The sequence below is a fragment of the Tamandua tetradactyla genome, chromosome 4 (assembly GCF_023851605.1).
Source record: "Tamandua tetradactyla isolate mTamTet1 chromosome 4, mTamTet1.pri, whole genome shotgun sequence".
Lineage (NCBI taxonomy): Eukaryota > Metazoa > Chordata > Mammalia > Pilosa > Myrmecophagidae > Tamandua > Tamandua tetradactyla.
This window is the reverse complement of record NC_135330.1, coordinates 75,176,528-75,200,291: the sequence shown is the minus strand read 5'-3', so window position 1 is coordinate 75,200,291 and position 23,764 is coordinate 75,176,528. Positions and strand designations below refer to the sequence as shown.

Below are 23,764 nucleotides of genomic sequence, written 5' to 3'. Positions count from 1 at the left end.
AGAAAAATGAAGATCCTGGTAAAAAGTGATTGCTGGGTAAGGAGTCAGACTAATTTACTGGGTGACCAAGGAGGTCTCACTAAGAACATTTTTGAAATGAGACCCAGCTGACAAGAAGGCAGCCAAACAAGTATCTAGGGGCAACACGTTTCAGGTAAAGAGAAGAACAAGTGCAAAAGTTCTAAGGCATTTTAAGAAACAGAAAAGCCAAAGAGGTAGGGTGTCAAGAATAAGACAAGTGTGTGTGGGGTGGGGTGGGGCGATTTGAAAGGATCCAGAGCAGCAAGGGCCATAGAGGCCATGGTGAGAAGTTTAAATTTATTCTACAATACAACTGGAAGCCATGAGGAGTCAGATCTGATTTGTATTTTTAGAAGATATTTTTGGTAGCTATGTGTATAGCATGTATCATAGAGAGGCAAGACAGAGAATTAACTATGATATGATTTGATGACACCAGGATGGTAGCAATGCAAAGTGAAGTGATCAGATTTGTGACATAAGCTGGAGTAAAACCAATGGCACCTGCTTGTAATAATGGACTGCACATATGTGGGGGGAGGGAGGGAGTGAAAGGGAGGAATCCAGGGTGATTTTTAGCTTTTCAGCTTGAGTACACGATGTTATTGCATACTAAGATGACTTTGGAGAGAGAAATAAAGAGCTCTGTGTTTAGTTCAGGTTAAAAACAACTAGAGATACAGGTATTCAACATACAGGTTCAGGAATCTGTGGATAGTAACAGGTGGAAGAAAAAAAAAATCTGAGAGCCATTGGCATAGAGATGATGTTAAGTATTTAAATTTGACTTCAGGGAAAGTACAAGGAACAGTGAGTCTAGAAAAGAGCCCTAGGGCGATCCAACACTTAGCATTTGGTCAAATGGGAAGAACCAGCATCAGAGGGTAAGAAAGACTCCTCAGTGAAGCTGGTTAAGTATTAGGTGAGCACTGCTTTATGGAAACTCACAGAAGAGACTGTTTCAGAGAGGAAGGAATGCTCAACTTTGTCAAATGCTGCCGGGGTGGATCTAGGGATACGGAAATCAAAGGTGCCCTTAGCAAGAACAGCTGCTGTGGCACACTGGGTGGGAGATCAACTGGAAAGCTAGAGAATGCAATGTGAAGAAATATGGCTATTAAAGGGACAGGGCATCAAGTGAAGTTTTGTTTATTTGTTGTTGTTTCTGTTTTAAAGATGGGTTATTCTAGAGCATATCTAATTTGCACTAAGGATTCTCCAGAGAAGAAAAGAAACCAGTAATAACATAAAGACAGGATATAATTTGGATAAATAATCTATTAACACAACACAGGCTCTTCCATTTGCAAATGAAGGAAAAATAAGTGTATAGGTCCTTAAATGTTAAGAGTGTCTTTTAAGAGATCACAATAGGATAAGTGTTTATGGTGAAGTGCCCAATACTTCTCCTTCTGGGCCCTCCATATACTTTATCTCTGTTTAACAAAAGCAGCTGGGTTTTAATCTGTTTATATATTGGGCTCTGCATAATTTTAATTTAGGGAGTCACTGACCTAATCCATCAAATTATTAAAAAACTCATTTTTTTAATACTTCCACTCCAAAAATAAAGAACTAAAGTATTTATTCAAGTATAGTGTTACAATCTAGTTTTAATTACATCTCAAAGAATTACACACTCAATATAAGCATATCATTCATTCATGCATTCATTCATTCCTTTAAGGCTAAGAAAGATCCTTCAGTTCCACTTGATGTTTAATCAGACAATTAGCTTTTTATATTAGGTAATCTTCATATAAGCAAACCTAATATATGAAGAAAACGATGTTATTTAAAATTTAAGTTAGGCAAGAACTATTCTATAAAATATTTAACCCAAGAGTCCTCTAACTAGCAAGGTCTCCTAATGTACCAGCATTATAACTGAATTTTCATAAACTCTTTTACAAATCATGTGCCCTGTATAATGAATCTCCTCAATAAAATTTTATTTTATCAGTAGTGCTCATTAAGTTTGAAAATTTATTATCTAAAATTTTAAATTTGCATAACTATAAAGAATTGCAAATCCACAAAATATTAATTCTTAAAATAATCTTTTTATACATTCTGTTAATTAAAAAATTTCTTATAAGACAATCAAACAGCAAAAAAAAAAAAAACCCCAAAACATTTAAATCTACAACTTTAGTAGTAAACCTTTAAGTCAATGCAACTTGACAACTCATTTTACACTAAACCCATATTTGGAAAGGTTCTCTAGTAAAAAAATACTTGTCAAGAAAAGTATAACAAATATTTTGAAATAAAATATAGTATGAAAAAAAGAAAATGGAGAGCAAATAAAAGATACAATACAGCCTAAAGTTATATTTATTACAACCATACTAAAATAAAAAAATCTCCAAAACACAATCATAACATTTCCAGTTATTAAACTTTGTATCACTTCTTTTTAGTGTATGTTTCTCATAAAAGACACTTTTTTGTCTTTTTTTTTGTATGCTGCACAGTGGGGGTCACATGTCATTCTTTTTTCATGTGACCATACCGTTATATATTCTTTTGATTTGTAGAAGGAGTCTAGAAAAGCATGCATAGGGTAAACTTGAATACAAGGTGGAAATTCTTACTTGTACTAATAAAATCACTTTACCTGATACAAGATGTTTCTCCGATAGCATTATTTTTGTAACAGGACTTCGATGAACTGTGAAAGTCTGGAAAAGCTGAGGGCCTGAGCCAACTGTTTCTGGGTGTTGTACAATTACTCTTACTGCTCCAGAACTTGTACCATAGGCAATCTCAATCCAGTTACCACTGACACCTACACAGAGTTAAAAGTTGAAAGAAGGTTCATTAGATGAAGCTGTAAAGAAAGCTGCTCTTGCAAAACTTCCCTATGATACAATGGACAGCAAAGGATCTAGCATCAGACAATAGAGTTCAGCACAGAAATCTTAAGACTTCTCTATCTTAAAATTATTATTTCCTTATAAATCTTTTCCTAACCCTCGGCAAGATAGAATTGTGTCCTCCCTCCCTGTACTATGTACGGGGTTCTATTATCGCAAATATAACATACTAATCCCGTAATATTTATCTACCCCCACTCCTTGTTGACAGAGACTGAATCATACTCAATCATAACCATCTTTTTATCTCTGGCATCTTACAGAGTGCCTGAGACATTGTAGGTACTTCATAAATGTTAATGAATTAATAAATCTGACATGCTAAGAACGCCACTGAAACAACATAGTATTCTTACCTCTAGCCTAAAATGACCATCTATTTACTTCTGTGACAATATTTATTACATCTTCCCTGAATAATCAAGTAGTACATATATTATTATTTAACAGTTTCAAAACATCAAGCTATGGAAAACAATATGCCCCTTAAATTACTTACGTCATATTTACCTATGTCACCTCTATGTGCAGCTATCTGGTTTCTGTCAGGCTCATCCATGGCATTTTTTACATAAGGGCCCAGACCCCATCATAAATTAGGTTTAATGGCTGTTATTCCTGATACATTTAAAAATATGTGAAACAAAGGAGAAAAAAGCACTCCATGGAAAACACCTCTCTAGCTAAAGATGACTCCATTCTCATGCCTACAAAGTCCTTTCCACCACAAAAGCCAAAAGAAGCACTATGATTTATAAAGCTTCCCCAGTTTTATTCTCACTTATAAATTAGATTGGAAAAAAAAAATCCAAAACAAAAACACCAGCAAGAATTACAACTCATTCTAGAGCAGGAGTTGGCTCTAGGGGTCTAGAACAGGGCCAGATAGCAAATGTTTACACATTCTTTGCATGCCATATAGTCTCTGTCACAACTCCTGAACTCTGCCATTGTAGCACAAAAGCAGCCAAAAACAATACATCAGTAAACTGGTGTAGCTGTTTTGCAATAAAACTATTTACAAAAATAGTTGGCTTGGTCAACAATTCATAGTTTACCACCCCTGTTCTAAAGGAATATGGTTTAAATCCTACTACAATTTCAATCAAATTCATTTCTATATAGAATACTTATTTATTCTGGAGATTATGATCTCCTCTAATAAATTCAGTAAGATGATAAACTTGTACAAGTAACACACTGAAACTTATTAAGAATTATTAGACAACATGTCAATATTTCCTAGAATTCCTTTCATTATGGGTAAATTTTAAATTTCCTATTTATGTTTCTAGCATAAAAATTCTCAATACATGTTAATTATATTGCAATGGTTTTTGAAAGGCAAAGAAAGTTACATATATTGAACTTCCAAATAACATGTCCTTTCCCATAACTTAAATTTAAAACTTCCCAAGGAAATAAACGGATTCTCCAAGAGTCATAGTTCCAGACCTTTTTTTGTTGTTTGTTTGATACAACAATCCAGAAGGGGAAAAGTTCCTAATTTCCACCTCAAATTATGTTACTTTATTAGTTTATTGGATATGTTTGACCTCAGAATAAAACCAAATATAGTGGCTCAGTGGTAGAATGCTCGCCTTCCATGCAGGAGACCCAGGTTCAATTCCCAGACCACGCACCCAACACAAAAAAAAACAAATATAAACTACAAAGCAAAGGATGAAATTCTCAGCATTGCAGCTCTCAAAAAGAAAGTACCAGATTAGTTTTACCTCATCAATAAATCAATGAATAAAAACAAACTGTCAATAAAATTTTAAGAATTCGTAATAATTTTGCCATGCACTAACTTGTCTTGGGTGTAAGGTAAACACTCAGAGCAGTAATAGCATCATTTGAGGGATCATGATAAAGTTCAGTTACAAGAAGATCATTATCCTTCATTCGCAAAGGGAACTTCTGCATATCTAAAAAACAAAAATTTTCAAATAGCATTAAAATAAGCAGTGCATTTACTTAAAACTATACAGGTAATGTTTTCCTGCTCTTGCTTTGAAAAACATACGTAAAAGAAGCATTATAAGTTTAAGTATACTTACCTATGTAATATATTGATCCATTGTTACATCCCAGTAGAAGGAATGACCCAGCAGTGTCATAACTAGTTATAGGAACAACATCTTGAACCTGATAGAGTGGAGATTATTATTAGATGTTCGATATTAATTCTTACTTATATTTTCAGCTTATCTTTCTCAAAATTTTGATTATTTTAATAGAAAGGACAGCAATAGCCCATTTAAGTAGGGCTTAGAAAATGAACTTTCTTTAAACACACGCACACACACAAAGACACCACAGGGAATTCAGAAAACCCACCACATAGTTCCTCTTAAAGATTTTTAAATTATATTTCAAAAGCAGCACTTTCTTTTCAGAATTCGGACGGATTCTTCTACAAATGATTTACTAGCTCACAGCACATTTTAAGTGGAACACCAAGTCAGACTTGGTCCCTTTCCTCTCTCTCGCTCTCTCATACTAGAGATTAAACGGCCTGGTCAAAGTCACATAGTAAGTAAGGGGCAGAATCAGAATCAGAAAACAGACCAAATAATTTCCAGGGCAGTACTTACTCCCATGATAATTCATTACAATTTCTTTGAAAAGATAGTATTCTCTATTTTTATTCTCCCTGAAGATTTACCTGTTTCCCAGGAATTGGCAAGCAAACTCAAGTCCTCATATGCTTTGTTTGTTTTAAAACTTTTTTTATTGTATAGTATAACATATATACAAAGCAAAGAAATAAAAAAGCAACAGTTTTCAAAGCACTCTTCAAAAAGTGGTTACAGAATAGATCCCAGAATTTGTCACAGGCTACCATATGATCCTCTCATATTTTTCCTTCTAGCTGATCCAGAATATAGGAGGCTAGAGGGCTTAAATACTTTATCATTACAATCGACTTTTTATTCCTTCTTTTTTAGTGAACAATAACATCCATAAGAAAAAGCTATGAATTTCAAAGCACAGCAACACAATTAGTTGTAGAACATATTTCAGACTTTGACATGGGTTACAATTTCACAATTTTAGGTTTTTACTTCTAGTTGCTCTAAAATACTGCAGACTAAAAAGAGATATCAATTTAATGATTCAGCATTCATATTCATTTGTTAAATCCCATCTTCTGTGTATAATTCTAACATCACCTTTGATCTTTCCATACTTCTCACTGGGACTGTCTGGGCTATGGCAATTCTAAATTTTTGATATTGGAAGGATCTGTCACTAATATGGGGTAGGGAGATGGAACTACATGATGTTCTGGAGAAGCTGGGTTAGGTTTCAGGATTTATTTGGACCAGGGACCCATCTGGAGGTTGTAGGTTTCTGGCAAGTTACTCTAGTGCCTGGAACCTTTGTGGAATCTTATAAATTGCCCTAGGTATTCTTTAGGATTGGCTGGAATGGTCCTGGTTGGGGGTTGACAGGTTATGATAGGTAGCAAGGTCTACCTGAAGCTTGCAAAAGAGCAACCTCCAGAGTAGCCTCTTGACTCTATTCAAACTCTCTCTGCCACATATACTTTGTTTTTTCAAGTACTAGAATGAAAAAATTTGTTTTTCCACGCAATTCAATTTAGTTCACGAATTAACAACTGCCTGTAATTGTGCTTAAAGAAAAGTAAAAGGACATGACTTTTTATTACAAAACAAAATAAACAAAAATGCAAAAGTGTTATTAGAATGGTAATAAGTGAGATCAAAATGAATCTTTCCTATTGAAAGCCAAGTAGTTAAACTGACACAAAGTTCTATAAACAAAAGTAAAAAAGAGATACATAATTATTTGAAAGTCAAAAATGTTTAAGAACTTTTATTTATAAAATGCTTTTTCATTTGAAAGATTAAAATCTAACCATTATTCACTTAACATGTGAGTACTTATTAGGTACCATATACTATTCAAGAGAACTGGATTGGAGATAAGAGATGTGAGATACCATTTTTTCTCTCTTGGATTTGTAGGCTTGTGGAAGACTAAGAAAAACAAAGAGATAATCAGTGTGATAGGCACTAAAACAGAGTATGCAATATGATCAGGGAAGAGGGAGAAGGGATTCTCATTTTAATGGGGATGGAGAGAAAACTGCAATCAAGGAAGAGTTCTGAGAGAAAGTGAAACTTCTACAGACTTTAAAAAAGTCATTATAAGTGGAGGAAGTGAAAAGTACATGCCCCATAATAGCAAGTATAAAACCACAGAATCTACAGAATCTAGGTCCATTTTAATTTAAAACAAACAAACAAATTTAAATAGAATTAAAACTTGGAAATAATTCCTCTAAACTATTCATGTATGTGACCTTAATAGTTCTGTATATACCTTTTCAGTTTATGCAGTTATGAATTACATTAGCTATTTCTAGTGCAAAGACCCAATCACATCCCTAACTTTCAGGCTTCTATCTCATGAGGGCCAACAAATTTTGTAGCAAATGAAAACAGGGAACTTTTCAGTGGTATCAGTAATGAAGCCTAAAGAATGGAGGGAAGATTTCTTTATACCTACTGACCAATTTCTCACCCCAAGTTAGATGGATCATTTTAGTTTCAGGTCTATGGAAAGAGTTTCAAATTCTACTCCATAATCTACCCAGCAGGAAGATGGAGACAGATGAAGCCATGAGACGCCTCCTTTTTGGATCCATTTTTCAATTAAAGATTGGCAGCAGCCTACAGCTTTGTAGGCACAGTTTTCTCTGGGGGGGATGGATTCCAGACTTAGAGGCTTCCTATCTTCTACACGCTTTGAACAAGTCTTGCCTTTCTGTTCACGCCTACCCTTCCATACAGGGAGAACAGAGAAAGGACAGGACAAGTAAGGTTAGGGGAGTCAGTACTCCTTAACTCTTCTCTCCTGGTGTAAGAGTCAGCAATTGTGTGGTTGTAACCAAGAAATTAGGATTTACAGGATGATTTTGATTACTGAATCATTATATAGATATTTCTTTATGCTTTCTGGTATATTGGATTAGACAGAGGGAAATTCCTGAAATCTCTAAATTGTAATTCAGCCACACCTGATCTCTGATATTGATTGTATAGCCTTTATCTTCTGCCCCTGTGATTGTAAAAACCTTGTGACTAACCTTCATTTGTATCCAGTTATCCTAAGTTTTCAACTTTAGTCTTGTAATCACTAAAGACAGCCCCTACTGTTTATTAATGAAAGGTCTTGGGTCAGCCCAGAACTAATCCACCCCAAATCCAAAGTTATCTTGATAACCAAGACTGGATCTAACCAAAGTGGACCTATGCAGCAGCTTAGACTTACACCTCATTATAATACTTCTCCATTTTTTTTCACCTGTGATGAGCATGTACCCAATTTGCCCATGCTCAATTAGATCATCTCTAATTACATCATCCGAGGCCACTGTGCTCATTATACTAAACCCTGTCCATCTTTTTCTAATAAAACTATCAGAATTACTGTAGTTCAGACAGATTTTGGGCCCCTAGGCTATATGCTCTCCTACTACACACCTGATAATAAACTTTTTCTCTCTTTGAACCCCAGTGTCTCAGGAATTGGTTATTGAGCCTGCTGGGCAAAAGAATCCATGGCTTCTGCCTGGTAACATGGTCTCCTCTCTTTACCCTAACAATTTTTATTAAAAAAACCCAAGAAACCATACTGATTACTACCTCTGTTTCAATGCACTTAGTGGTCACAAGTCTAAGAGGGAAGTGAAATTTCTGTCCCAAAGTGGCACAGTAATTAACACTAATTTCTACATGCATGACTGATTTACAATTTAAAAATGATCAGTCTATTTTTCCAAACACAAGGCCACAAATCTTTTTTTTCCATCTACCCAATTTATGGTACCCTTTGTCCCCCCTATTATTTATTTTTTTATCCATATTTTTAAACCTTCTATCTATACCCTGGATGCAAGGAGCATCAGACATAAGGTTTTTACAATCGCACAGTCACATATAAACTTTATATCTTTATACAATCATCTTAAAGAATAAAGGCTACTGGAACATAGCTGAACAATTTTAGGTACTTCTCTCAAGACCTCTAGATCTTTTGACCATAATCTCTAAAAGCAATAATGATCATGCAGGTATAAAGTTTGTTCTAATCTTCATCCATTACTTTTGAAATAAACACTTCCTATTTAAGATTTATTACCATATTTACCAACTTCTTTGGTAACCACTGCTTACTGCATTCCTCTCCCTCCCCTTCAAGCATAAATATTCTTCTTACAACAGGGCATTTCTTTAGTAGTGCTTTCATTGAGGGTTCTCAGAGACAAACTCTTATCTGAAAACATCTTTCTCAGTCATATGTGAATGATAGCTTTGCTGGATATTGAATTCTAGGTAATAGTTATTTTCCCTCTCATTTTGAGAATGACTATTGTCTTCTGGCCTCTAATGTTTGTGTAGAGGAATCTGCTTAAGTCTAATAACAGGTAATCTGCCATTACCGTGTAGACAATTTTATAATATTTCTTTATTTCATCACAATGTTACTATAAGTATAAATTTGATTTTATTTAGCCCATCAAGATGTGCTATATTTCTTTAATCAGTATTCATGTCTTTTTTCAATTTCCCAAATTGTTAGTAATTAGCTTTTATACTACTGCCTTTCCTTCACTCTGTTCCTATCTGAAATACACTTTCTCATTCTTTCTTTTTCATATTTGTTATCTCACTTTTCTCTGCTTTATTACAATTTTCTTAGCTGTGTCTGTGAATTCATTAACTGAGTTGTGTTTCCATTTAACCCACCTACTTTAATTTCTAGTGTTACATTTTCCTTCATTTTCAGAACAGTCCTATTTCTTCATTACAGCTCTATTCCTTTTTTTTTTTTTTAATGTCTTTAATAACCTTAGATAATTATTTTGTAGTTATTTTCTGAACTGTTTTCCAGTTTTGGGAGTATGGTGCTAGTACTCCTTTTTTCTTTTTTTCATTTGATGACACGTCCTCCTTTATTTCCAAGTGCAATTTACAAGTATTTTTTGGGGGGCATGGGACGATACTTTATGAGTATAGTTTTAGCGGAGAGCACTTCTTTTGAGGGAATCCTGTGTGTCTTCTATTGTGAAAGTATCTCTTTTGGTTTCATGCCTGCATCTAGAAATTTAAATGGCCCTGGACCAGATTTTTACACTAACGTCTCAAATTGGAGTTTCCATACCACGAAGGAATGCCCTTGTTCCTGCAACTTATATATTTGTATTCCTAATTTGAATATTTTGGTTTCAATTTCTTATGGATGACTTCCTCCCCACAAACCATCACTTCCTGATCGAAGACCAAACAAATCTTTGTTTCAAGCTTGTTCCAAGGTTGTTCCAAGCCTACCAGGCAAAATTTTCCCAGTATATTCTCATAGACTGAAGGAGACCTTTAAATCTTCAGGTTTTTTTTTTTTTTTATTAATTAAAAAAAATTAACTAACACAACATTTAGAAATCATTCCATTCTACATATGCAATCAGTAATTCTTAATATCATCACATAGATGTATGATCATCATTTCTTAGTACATTTGCATCGATTTAGAAAAAGAAATAGCAAGACAACAGAAAAAGAAATAAAATGATAATATAGAGAAAAAAATAAAAGTAAAAAATACCAAAAATATATATAAAAACAAACAAACAAACAAACAAAAACTATAGCTCAGACGCAGCTTCATTCAGTGTTTTAACATAATTACATTACAATTAGGTAGTATTGTGCTGTTCATTTTTGAGTTTTTGTATCTATTCCTGTTGCACAGTCTGTATCCCTTCAGCTCCAATTACCCATTATCTTACCCTGTTTCTAACTCCTGATGGTCTCTGTTACCAATGACATATTCCAAGTTTATTCTCTAATGTCAGTTCACATCAGTGGGACCATACAGTATTTGTCCTTCAGTTTTTGGCTAGTCTCACTCAGCATAATGTTCTCTACGTCCATCCATGTTATTACATGCTTCATAAGTTTATTCTGTCTTAAAGCTGCATAATATTCCATCGTATGTATATACCACAGTTTGTTTAGCCACTCGTCTGTTGATGGACATTTTGGCTGTTTCCATCTCTTTGCAATTGTAAATAATGCTGTTATAAACATTGGTGTGCAAATGTCCGTTTGTGTCTTTGTCCTTAAGTCCTTTGAGTAGATACCTAGCAATGGTATTTCTGGGTCATGTGGCAATTCTATATTCAGTTTTCTGAGGAACCACCAAACTGCCTTCCACAGTGGTTGCACCATTTGACATTCCCATCAACAGTGGACAAGTGTGCCTCTTTCTCCGCATCCTCTCCAGCACTTGTCATTTTCTGTTTTGTTGATAATGGCCATTCTGGTGGGTGTGAGATGATATCTCATTGTGGTTTTGATTTGCATTTCTCTAATGGCCAGGGACATTGAGCATCTCTTCATGTGCCTTTTGGCCTTTTGTATTTCCACTTCTGAGAGGTGTCTGTTCAAGTCTTTTTCCCATTTTGTAATTGGGTTGGCTGTCTTTTTGTTGTTGAGTTGAAGAATCTCTTTATAAATTCTGGATACTAGACCTTTATCTGATATGTCATTTCCAAATATTGTCTCCCATTGTGTAGGCTGTCTTCCTACTTTCTTGATGAAGTTCTTTGATGCACAAAAGTGTTTAATTTTGAGGAGCTCCCATTTATTTATTTCTTTCCTCAGTGCTCTTGTTTTAGGTTTAAGGTCCATAAAACCGCCTCCAATTGTAAGTTTCATAAGATACCTCCCTACATTTTCCTCTAACTGTTTTATGGTCTTAGACCTAATGTTTAGATCTTTGATCCATTTTGAGTTAACTTTTGTATAGGGTGTGAGATACGGGTCTTCTTTCATTCTTTTGCATATGGATATCCAGTTCTCTAGGCACCATTTATTGAAGAGATTGTTCTGTCCCAGGTGAGTAGGCTTGACTGCCTTATCAAAGATCAAATGTCCATAGATGAGAGGGTCTATATCTGAGCACTCTATTCGATTCCATTGGTCGATATATCTATCTTTATGCCAATACCATGCTGTTTTGACCACTGTGGCTTCATAATATACCTCAAAGTCTGGCAGCTTGAGACCTCCAGCTTCGTTTCTTTTCCTCAAGATACTTTTGCAATTCGTGACACCCTGCCCTTCCAGATAAATTTGCTTATTGGTTTTTCTATTTTGAAAAATAAGTTGTTGGGATTTTGATTGGTATTGCATTGAATCTGTAAATTAATTTAGGTAGGATTGACATCTTAACTATATTTAGTCTTCCAATCGATGAACATGGTATGCCCTTCCATCTATTTAGGTCTTCTGTGATTTCTTTTAACAGTTTTTTGTAGTTTTCTTTGTATAGGTCTTTTGTCTCTTTAGTTACGTTTATCCCTAAGTACTTTATTCTTTTAGTTGCAATTGTAAATGGAATTCATTTCTTGATTTCCCCCTCAGCTTGTTCATTGCAAGTGTATAGAAACGCTACAGATTTTTGAATGTTGATCTTGTAACCTGCTACTTTGCTGTACTCATTTATTAGCTCTAGTAGTTTCGTTGTGGATTTTTCCGGGTTTTCGACGTATAGTATCATATCGTCTGCAAACAATGATAGTTTTACTTCTTCCTTTCCAATTTTGATGCCTTGTATTTCTTTTTCTTGTCTAATTGCTCTGGCTAGAACCTCCAACACAATGTTGAATAATAGTGGTGATAGTGGACATCCTTGTCTTGTTCCTGATCTTAGGGGGAAAGTTTTCAATTTTTCCCTATTGAGGATGATATTAGCTGCGGGTTTTTCATATATTCCCTCTATCATTTTAAGGAAGTTCCCTTGCATTCCTATCCTTTGAAGTGTTTTCAACAGGAAAGGATGTTGAATCTCGTCAAATGCCTTCTCTGCATCAATTGAGATGATCATGTGATTTTTCTGCTTTGATTTGTTGATATGGTGTATTACATTAATTGATTTTCTTATGTTGAACCATCCTTGCATACCTGGGATGAATCCTACTTGGTCATGATGTATAATTCTTTAAATGTGTTGCTGGATTCGATTTGCTAGAATTTTATTGAAGATTTTTGCATCTATGTTCATTAGAGAGATTGGTCTGTAGTTTTCTTTTGTTGTAATATCTTTGCCTGGTTTTGGTATGAGGGTGATGTTGGCTTCATAGAATGAATTAGGTAGCTTTCCCTCTACTTTGATTTTTTTGAAGTGTTTGAGCAGAGTTGGTACTAATTCTTTCTGGAATGTTTGGTAGAATTCACATGTGAAGCCGTCTGGTCCTGGACTTTTCTTTTTGGGAAGCTTTTGAATGATTGATTCAATTTCTTTACTTGTGATTGGTTTGTTGAGGTCATCTATTTCTTCTTGAGTCAAAGTTGGTTGTTCATGCCTTTCTAGGAACTTGTCCATTTCATCTACATTGTTGTATTTATTAGCGTAAAGTTGTTCATAGTATCCTGTTATTACCTCCTTCATTTCTGTGAGGTCAGTGGTTATGTCTCCTCTTCCATTTCTGATCTTATTTATTTGCGTCCTCTCTCTTCTTCTTTTTGTCAATCTTGCTAAGGGCCCATCAATCTTATTGATTTTCTCATAGAACCAACTTCTGGTCTTATTGATTTTCTCTATTGTTTTCATGTTTTCAATTTCATTTATTTCTGCTCTAATCTTTGTTATTTCTTTCCTTTTGCTTGCTTTGGGATTCGTTTGCTGTTCTTTCTCCAGTTCTTCCAAATGGACAGTAAATTCCTGCATTTTTGCCCTTTCTTCTTTTCTGATATAGGCATTTAGGGCAATAAATTTCCCTCTTAGCACTGCCTTTGCTGCGTCCCACAGGTTTTGATATGTTGTGTTTTCATTCTCATTCACCTCAAGATATTTACTAATTTCTCTTGTAATTTCTTCTTGACCCACTCGTTGTTTAAGAGTGTGTTGTTGAGCCTCCACGTATTTGTGAATTTTCTGGCACTCGGCCTATTATTGATTTCCAACTTCATTCCTTTATGATACGAGAAAGTAATGTGTATGATTTCAATCTTTTTAAATTTGTTGAGACTTGCTTCGTGACCCAGCATATGCATATGGTCTATCTTTGAGAATGATCCATGAGCACTTGAGAAATAGGTGTATCCTGCTGTTGTGGGGTGTAATGTCCTATAAATGTCTGTTAAGTCTAGCTCATTTATTGTAATATTCAAATTCTCTGTTTCTTTATTGATCCTCTGTCTAGATGTTCTGTCCATTGATGAGAGTGGGGAATTGAAGTCTCCAACTATTATGGTAGATGTGTCTATTTCGCTTTTCAGTGATTCCAGTGTATTCCTCACATATTTTGGGGCATTCTGATTCGGTGCGTAAATATTTATGATTGTTATGTCTTCTTGTTTAATTGTTCCTTTTATTAGTAGATAGTATCCTTCTTTGTCTCTTTTAACTGTTTTACGTTTGAAGTCTAATTTGTTGGATATTAGTATAGCTACTCCTGTTCTTTTCTGGTTGTTATTTGCATGAAATATCTTTTCCCAACCTTTCACTTTCAGCCTGTGTTTATCTTTGGGTCTAAGATGTGTTTCCTGTAGACAGCATATAGAAGGATCCTGTTTTTTAATCCATTCTGCCAGTCTATGTCTTTTGATTGGGGAATTCAGTCCATTAACATTTAGTGTTATTACTGTTTGGGTAATACTTTCCGCTACCATTTTGCCTTTTGTATTATATATATCATATCTGATTTTCCTTCTTTCTACACTCTTCTCCATAACTCTCTCTTCTGTCTTTTTGTATCTGACTCTAGTGCTCCCTTTAGTATTTCTTGCAGAGCTGGTCTCTTGGTCACAAATTCTCTCAGTGACTTTTTGTCTGAGAATGTTTTAATTTCTCCCTCATTTTTGAAGGATAATTTTGCTGGATATAGGAGTCTTGGTTGGCAGTTTTTCTCTTTTAGTAATTTAAATATATCATCCCACTGTCTTCTCGCCTCCATGGTTTCTGCTGAGAAATCTACACATAGTCTTATTGGGTTTCCGTTGTATGTGATGGATTGTTTTTCTCTTGGTGCTTTCAAGATCCTCTCTTTCTCTTTGACCTCTGACATTCTAACTAGTAAGTGTCTTGGAGAACGCCTATTTGGGTCTATTCTCTTTGGGGTGCGCTGCACTTCTTGGATCTGTAATTTTAGGTCTTTCATAAGAGTTGGGAAATTTTCAGTGATAATTTCTTCCATTAGTTTTTCTCCTCCTCTTCCCTTCTCTTCTCTTTCTGGGACACCCACAATACGTATATTTGTGCACATCATATTAACATTCAATTTCCTGAGCCCCTGCTCAAATTTTTCCATTCTTTTCTCTATAGTTTCTGTTTCTTTTTGGATTTCAGATGTTCCATCCTCCAGTTCACTAATTCTATCCTCTGTCTCTTTAAATCTACCATTGTAGGTTTCCACTGGTTTTTTCATCTCTTCTACTGTGTCTTTCAATCCCATAAGTTCTGTGATTTGTTTTTTCAGACTTTCCATTTCTTCTTTTTGTTGATCTCATGCCTTCTTCATGCCCTCCCTCAATTTATTGATTTGGTTTTGAAGAGGTTTTCCATTTCTGTTCGTATATTCAGAATTAGTTGTCTCAGCTCCTGTATCTCATTTGAGCTATTGGTTTGTTCCTTTGACTGGGCCATATCTTCAATTTTCCTGGTGTGATTCACAATGTTTTGCTGGCTCTGGGCATTTAATCAGATTTCCCTGAGTGTGGGACCTAGCAGGTTGAAAGACTTTCCTGTGAAGTTTCTGGGCTCCGTTTTTCTTATCCTGCCCAGTATGTGGTGCTTGTCTGTCTGCAGGTCCCACCAGCAAAAGATGTTGTGGCTCCTTTAACTTTGGAAGACTCTCGCTGCTGGGTGTGTGGTGGAGACAGAGGAAAGGTTGTAGGTTGGTTTTAATGGCTTCAAATTGTGAAGTCCTGGGATCTGAGTTCCTTGAGAGAGGGATTCCACCTGAGTTGTGTTTCACCCCTCTCGCAGGGAAGGTTCAGGTGGTAGAGAGCCCTGAAAGTAGCCTGTTTCTGCGTTCGGGGCAGTTGTAACCTATGTAATCCCAGCGCTGAGCCCAGAGGCAACGAAGCTTCCGTAGAAACAGCCACAGAAGGCTCTGTTTCACCCCCTTTCCTCTTTTTCAGTTAGCCCAATCGGCTATTTCTGCCTTGATCAGTTTTGCCTGAGCTGAGGGCCTATTTTTAGTAGTCAGAAGTTGTCCCTTAATGCCACTATTGGTGTTAGGTTGGGCTCAGTCTCTACTACTGTTGGAGACTCTTTCCTTTCCCTCCGGGAAGTCTCCTGTGGGGAAGGGTCGCCAGCCGCAGCGCCTTGGGGAACCGCTGTTCGGAGGCTCCCAGCCGGCCCGGGAAGCCGCGTGTGGGGGAGGGGTACCGGCCGCCGTGGCTTGGGGAACCGCCGAGCCAAGGTTCCCAGCTGGCCCGGGAAACCGCGTGTGTGGAAGGGGCTCCGGTCGCCGGCCACCGCGGGTTGGGGGACCACCGCTCCGAGGCTCCCAGCTGGCCTGGGAAGCCGCGCGTGGGGAGGGGCGCCGGCCGCTGCAGCTTGGGGAATCCGATCCACAGCTCCCAGCCGGCCCGGGAAGGAGTGAGGGAGCTCCGGCCGCCAGCCGCCGCGGCCCGGGGAAGTGCGCGCCTCTCGGGGACCTCACCGCAGCGGAGTCTCTTAGTCGTTCCAGCCGTTCCAGAATGGGGTTCCGTACTGTTTCTAGTTCTTTAGTAGTTGTTCTGGAGGAGGAACTAAGACCCGCGTGTCTTACTAAGCCGGTATCGTCTCCGGAAGTCCACAAATTTCAGGTTTTGACAGAGGCCTATTTTCTACTGCTGCATAAAGCCACACCTCTTATTTCTGCTAAACCTCCAGAGTCTTTCACCTTGATAGATGGTATATATTATGAGTATATGAATAAAGTAAAAAAGCCTTAGCAAAATTTGAAACTTAGTCACAATATATATTATTTTAATATTTTCACCCGGTATTTCTATGTATCAGCAGAAGGGGGCTTGTGTCAGCTAATTCAGCTATATTACTGTAAATCCTAAGGAAGCAAAGATAACATACTTAGGAAAGTGGCCAGAACATAACAGTAACCGAAAAGTTATTCCCTCCCCAATGAGCTGTGGGTCTACAAGTCCAATGTACACACTATTCCTACTAACATCCAAATATTCAGGAACCTATTACCAAAAAACCTCTCCTTCTGATATTGGTGCTACAGGTGTCTCATTATCGCTAAGAAAAGAAACTAAATCAAATGAACTTCTCCAATTCTTATCCAGCCGATCATATCAAACCACAGTAACTCACTAAATCCTTGTTTCCAGAGTCCATGTTTCCTACTCAAACTCAGCATCCATTGCTCACCTAAGACACTAGGCTCTGACTCAGATGGCTACAGTAACGGTTAGTTTTATGCATCAACGTGGCTATGCTGTAGGACCTAGCCATTTAATCAAAACCTAATCTAAGTGTTGCTGTGAAGGTATTTTGTAGATACAGTTAACATATACAGTCAGTTAACTTTAAGTAAAGGAGTTTATCCTCGATAATGTGGGTAGGCCTCATCCTATCAGATGAAAGTTTTTTCAGAGTAAAAGCTAAGATTGCCCCAGAGAAGAAGAAATTCTGCTTCAAAGGCAGCACCAACTCCTGCCTGAGTTCCCAGCCTGCAGACTTGCCCTAGGATTTCAGACTTGCCAGCCCCTAAAACTGTATGAACCAATTCCTTGAAGCAAATCTCTTCCTAGTTCTGTTTCTATGGAGAACCCTGATTGATACATTGACTAGCTGAGGTCAATGTATCAATTCAATCCTCCAAAATGAGCATGGGGTAACTTCTCTAATCCTTTAGGAACCAGAATAAAGAAATATAGTTTTGAAAATGTAAGTGAAAAACAAAAAATTGGTAATAGAGAAGTACAAGTCTTTAGAAACCCAGATTTAGATTGGCATTTTATGACACAGAGTAACTTCCCCCAGCCACTGAAAACTCAGAAAGGACATCATGTCCTCTCTAATTGGTTAAGTAATCCACCTGAGAGTAGAATACCATATATCATACAAATTTACATTCTCCTTTATAAATACATCAATAGCTAAAGAATCCTTCTGATCAATGATCTCTGATCATGAGATCCATCTAGATCAGTCCTTTCTCATACTCCTTAACCCATCATTTTTATGCTGACCACCACTACAAGGCGTTTTGCTGTACCTATATGAGAGGGTTATTCTAGTACTAATTTTTTTTGCACAAACATTGCTTCTATGCCTTCATGAAGATGAAACCTAATTTCTCCTGAATGGTATCCCTTTAAATGGAACTCATTCATTCTTTTTGCTATCTCCCCAGTATCTCAGAGCCCTAAGATCTCAAAGACGATCCTCTACACCCTCAATTCAATCACAACATTTAGTTACCACACATCTGACCAGACTGTCACTTCCGGATCAACCCACAACCTTTGCTGAAGATCTAGGCACCTGGTTCATATTTACTTTTACCCATTCTCTGCCAGTATCCTGGCACCTCAGTGTCCATAGTAATGATCAGTAAAGTTTCCTTCTCCCTAATTCCATGACTTTCACCTTTAAGCCAGTTCAATATATGATTTAAACTGACTATACTGGACCTGCTTCAGCTCCAAAATCTTTAAATAAAAATTGTCTCTTTGACCATAAACTCTTTACAACAATTCTCATTTCTTGTAATTCATCAATCTGCTTTAACTTCCTTAGGGTTTCTTGACATCTCTGTATCTTCTCTGCTTACCTAGAACTTCCTAACTAGTACTTTTTGATCTCATAAAAAATTTTAACAACATTACCATTTTGGATTGGCCAATAGTCTTTTCTTCTATCTTGTTCCTGTATCCAGTGCTGAACACGAATGAAGAAATTCATGTAAGCGTATCACCTAGATCCACTACAAATGGACAATTTATAATCTCTGCAGTCCTCTGATGTATTTCTTACAGTTTCTTCTTCCATTCTCCAGAAGCTAATACAAATTATCAAAACTATTCTAAGGTCACCAAGTCTATCACCAATTACTTTGTGCAATAATTCACTTCAGTTCTCACAAAACAAAAACAAACAAAATATTAACAGACATATTTCCAGCGTTCTTTTCATCCATAGAATTTGTGTTCTCTGTACTTCTTCCTCATCCTTCTATTACAGAGAAAGAAGTGTCCCTACTCTCTTGAGTCAGTCCCTCTAACTGTGCTCTAGATCCCATATATTCCTATCTTATCTGGTACCAGAAATCAGCTCCATGTTTTCAATGCATACTCAAGCTTCTCCCAGGCTTGAGAAAAATTTAAATAAAGCACTGGAATTTTTTTTTTTTATTAGCGTTCATATTGCGTTTCATATTAGCTACCACCGTTATCTTTCGAAAACATGGATCTGATTATGTCACTCCCCTGCTTAAAGTCCTTTAATTTTTCCTCTCTCCTTCAGAATCAGGTATCAATCTCTTTTAAGTCTTATCTCTTTCCTATTCCTCTCAAGTACTTGAGATCATTTAACTTGATCTTCTCTGAACAGGCTATGTATTTTCACATAGATTTGTGCTTTCACTCAGAAAATTAAGTTTGCCTAGACTGCCCTTCTCAAGGAGCATAGAAATTAAAACATTTCATAGAAATGAAGAAATGCCAAATGACAGTTAAAAAAACTCATTTTTCCAGAAAAACTTAAATTTCTTGAAAATAGTCAAACTGGTATCTAGAAACAAATTTACCTCTAAGTATATTCAATATTCAGCATAATAAAAAATATAAATTGCATAGGAATAAACTAGGAACATAATCAGTATGAGTTTCAGAAATGTTTCAATGTTTATAATATGCCTTAGTGAAAACTCACTTGCCAGTGCTGAGTGACAGCATTCCACACTCCCACTTTCCCTGTATGACTTGTGGCCACCAACTGGTTACCAATAAAGAAGAGAGCATCTACAGGGACACCAAGGCTGAATACTCCTTAAACAACAATAAAAAATAAAAAAGATTAATCAGTCATCATATTTAGAATGAATCAAAACCTAGATTCAGAACATCTTAAGAGTGGCTACTTTAAACCTATTCTCATTTCTACAGATTATGTGCTAGACACTTTGGGGACCAGAATTAGGAAACTCTAAAGCTATTCTAAGCAGCTTAAACAACTCCTAAACAAGAAAAGTAATCTCACATGATAGTTACCTCACAACACTGTGGTTCCCACACCTAGATGATCATCAAAATAAACTTGAGGATTTAAAGTGGAAAATACATACATAAATAAAAGGGTTCCCAGGCTCCATGCCTGACCCCCTAAATCACAATCTATTTTTATAAAACCCACAGGAGCTTTTAGATGGACCCAATATTTGGGAACCAATGCTGTGAAGACACAGACTTGGCAACCTCAACTAGCCAGAATGTATACAGAAACATGGGAGAAAAAAACTGTTAGAAGTCACACTATAATCAAACATCAAGGCCTTTTTTTTTGGCACTTATTTTAAACACCTGTTTCCCAGGATTGAAGCTGTAAGTTAAATTCATCCAAAAGGCATTACATTAGAGAGCACAGGATATAACTAGGAACTTATAGTTTAGGAGGACAAAAAAATGAAAATCAGTTATAATATATGCTTTAGTGACAAAAAGATGCACAGGGTGATGTAATATCTAGAGGAGTAAAAGGGGATAGAGCAAAGGCATCTGAGAATATTTTTTAGAAAACAAGCCATCTAAATTGAGTTTTTAAAAGGTGGATAATAATTCATAAAATTGGGGCCTGGGAAAGATGATACTGGGAATCTAGAAAAAGGGAAGAGGGGTGAAGGTGACGGAGGTTACAGGGGCAACTATCTATATTAATAGCAAACGACACAAGAATTTCTAAAGGAGTATTCTAGGCTCACCTTGGTGTGGCATCTACGGCCCAATACAGTTGTGTCTCTTTAGCAGAGTATTACAGAATCCTGGCTCTGAAAGTACTTTTCTTTCCCAACTTTCTGGTCCTTACTTATCTCATATACAAAATAGGGCGCAAGCTAAATGTCTCAAAGACCACTTCTTCACAATCGCAGTCTTTCAGTCTAAAAATGTTACTAGCCGATTCTGGCACTTAAATGGTATTATCTTCATTGTTTGAAAACACCTTATGTGAAATATCTTTTTACCTAATAATGCTGGAAAATAAATCTCACTATACAGCACTGTTTTATGTAGATATTAGCTGCTTTAGGTATCAATTTATTTATTTTAAAAGAATACCGCTTCTCTACCAATGTGATGTAGAAGACCCTGAAAAATGCAGGGAGTGAAACAAACCACTTAAATGCAATTACAGCATGTAGTAAAAGTGTAACTCAGAAAAGATTACTGATTTCTTTTTAAACTTACACTAGTGCTAGGTATTTCTGCTTCTGTTCAGAACTGTTCTAGGTACAAGATCAATGGTCATAAACAACATTCTTGAAAATTCTTAACCAATCTCAAAAAAGTCTGGCATCTGACAGGAAGAAATATGATATATACTGGGCAAAAATAAAAAAAATAAAAACAGGTCAGTATTGTTATGGAATGTCTTCTACACATACATTTTTATTTGTACATATTTACAAACACACACACATTAATAGATCATCAAAGCCCAACCGTCAAACACAATAGGGCAAAATAAAACATGACAGACAAAAAATCTAAATCATTCAATAACTGGCTAAGAAATAAACCTGGTACTTTAAAGCAAAAACCCATCATTTCACAATCCTAGGAAGTGTTATGTAATAGTACGTTAATTGTGATGTCAAAAGCCATTCTTCAGAACATGTGACGTCAACTATATTTAGTACCGCAGGCTACATGAAAGGCAGAAATAATAAAACAGAAAACAACTAGCATCGATTACTCTAGACAAAGATAAGATTCTGGGAAATCAGGGAAGACACTCTGAATGGTCTCAAGAAATTTAAAGTGTCACTCCTGCTTAGGCTCAACAATCCTGACCACTATCCACAGGGAAAATAACAGTATAAGTAATAACAAGTTCTGGCTTAAGGAGCCCTCTCAGTAAAATACTGCTTATAGCAGCAATCCAGTAGCACTGTCTCATATAAGTTATGTTGAAGGGAGTTCAGCTCCTGGGAGAACTCTGTCACAGATATGCCAGCCCTAACAATTTTCTCTGGATGGTGCTGCCAGGTTCTGAAGAGCGTTTGTAACAACAAATGGTTTATTTTACAGGGCATGAACAAATTACAACTGGCCCATCTCATAACGTAGCTACCTACCATATTAGCCTTTGAAAACAAATCAAGGCATAAAACTTCCTGCATTTATTTTGTTAAAAATGGCAACTGAAAAAAGAAAAAAAACCCCTCAGTTTCCCCTTTCTGTATAATGACAAGTGTATTATAACTTTAAAATTTTTAATGTTAAAAAACTGTTTCTTGTAATTTTTTTAATTAATAAAAAATTTAAAAAAACTTAGAGAGATGCCAATTAATGACTAAACCATCACATCAATTAACAGTTAAACAGGCATCAACACTTAATTACATTAAATACCAATTAAGTTTCATTAAATCCCAATCCACTTTTATCTTGATGCCCCACTCAACCAGTCAGTGAATAACAATTCAATCTGGGATGACTTATTTTCCTGTGGTATCCTCAATAGACACATCCAGGGCAGAGCCTTGAACCCCATAGAGCATGGCACCCAGAAAACAGCAAGGTGTAGAGATCAGAGCAAGATGGATCATTCTGGAAGTGAGACCCAGGGCCCCAAGCCCAGGTCCAGGGGGCTTGACCTCTGGACTACTTTCCTGATACACTCATGCCTTGAGGACCCTCTCACCCAGCCAGATGTCCAAACTTGCAGCTGGAAACTGTTTCTCTCTCTGAAACCTTTTAAGGTGCAAGGGTCTGGAGTGTCAGCAAAACAGAGAAAAAACCTGGTCACCAAGCCTCTAGACTAAATGAGTCAAGTGGTCACAAGATGACTGCATTTACCCACCAGCTGGGGCCCAGAACCTCAGGCAGGTGGACTTCTTAGGAATCTCTGTCCCACTGGGGTTGCAAAATATCAGACAAAAGTAGTCGGTTCTCTGCCTGATGCACATAACAGCCAATCAATGACACCAGGGTTTCAAAAAGAGAATGAGTTAAATGCTCCCCGCGGAGCGGGAGGGCAGATGGCCCAAAATCTGTCTGCCCAAGTCTAAGGAGTTGAGTTTCTATGGATTTAAACAAGGGGGGATGGAGATGTTACCATGAAAATAGTAAGTATGAAGAGGGCCAAGGCCAGGCCACAACAACCACTACAACAGTGTGTATAAACCAGAGGGAGAGCACCTGAGGGTCAGTAATTTCAGGTATTAACTTCTGCCTATTCTGCAACATAGAAAGAGAAAAACATTGATATTATGATTCTGTAATAATCATTAGTAAATTCTTAATTTCTCAATTATACAAAGACCTCAACTTCAAAAAAAACAAAACAAAACTGTTTTTCTACAGTTGTTAGGTAGGAGTTCTGCGACCAACCATAAAGGAATAACTTGTACCAGATTAACCTCTCACTGCCTAACAACAAGAAACTGATCAAAATATATGAGGTGACTGTTTACAGATACTGGACAACAGCAGCAGAGGATGTGACAGATGGGAAACACAAAAGATAAGCCCCACATTCATACTGGTTTTCTGCTTATAGGTACTTTCCTGACCATAGCACAAGGAGATAAAATTCATGTGAAGAATGATGGTTTCCTTAAACTGAGGAGGCAAAGATGAGAGTTT

At 36.6% G+C, this 23,764-nt stretch overlaps 1 protein-coding gene across 4 annotated transcripts in view; it reads right to left on the bottom strand.

Moving 5' to 3' along the window:
- Positions 1–23,764, bottom strand: part of KCTD3 (potassium channel tetramerization domain containing 3) — a 76,525-nt gene that overhangs the window by 13,898 nt on the left and 38,863 nt on the right. For all 4 annotated transcript variants that reach the window (XM_077157817.1, XM_077157818.1, XM_077157820.1 and 1 more), the window contains exons 10-13: positions 19,833–19,948; positions 4,964–5,051; positions 4,715–4,831; positions 2,642–2,812 (exon numbers count right to left, since the gene is read on the bottom strand). In XM_077157817.1, coding sequence (XP_077013932.1) covers positions 2,642–2,812; positions 4,715–4,831; positions 4,964–5,051; positions 19,833–19,948 — 492 coding nt within the window. The remainder of the gene's footprint in view (positions 1–2,641; positions 2,813–4,714; positions 4,832–4,963; positions 5,052–19,832; positions 19,949–23,764) is intronic.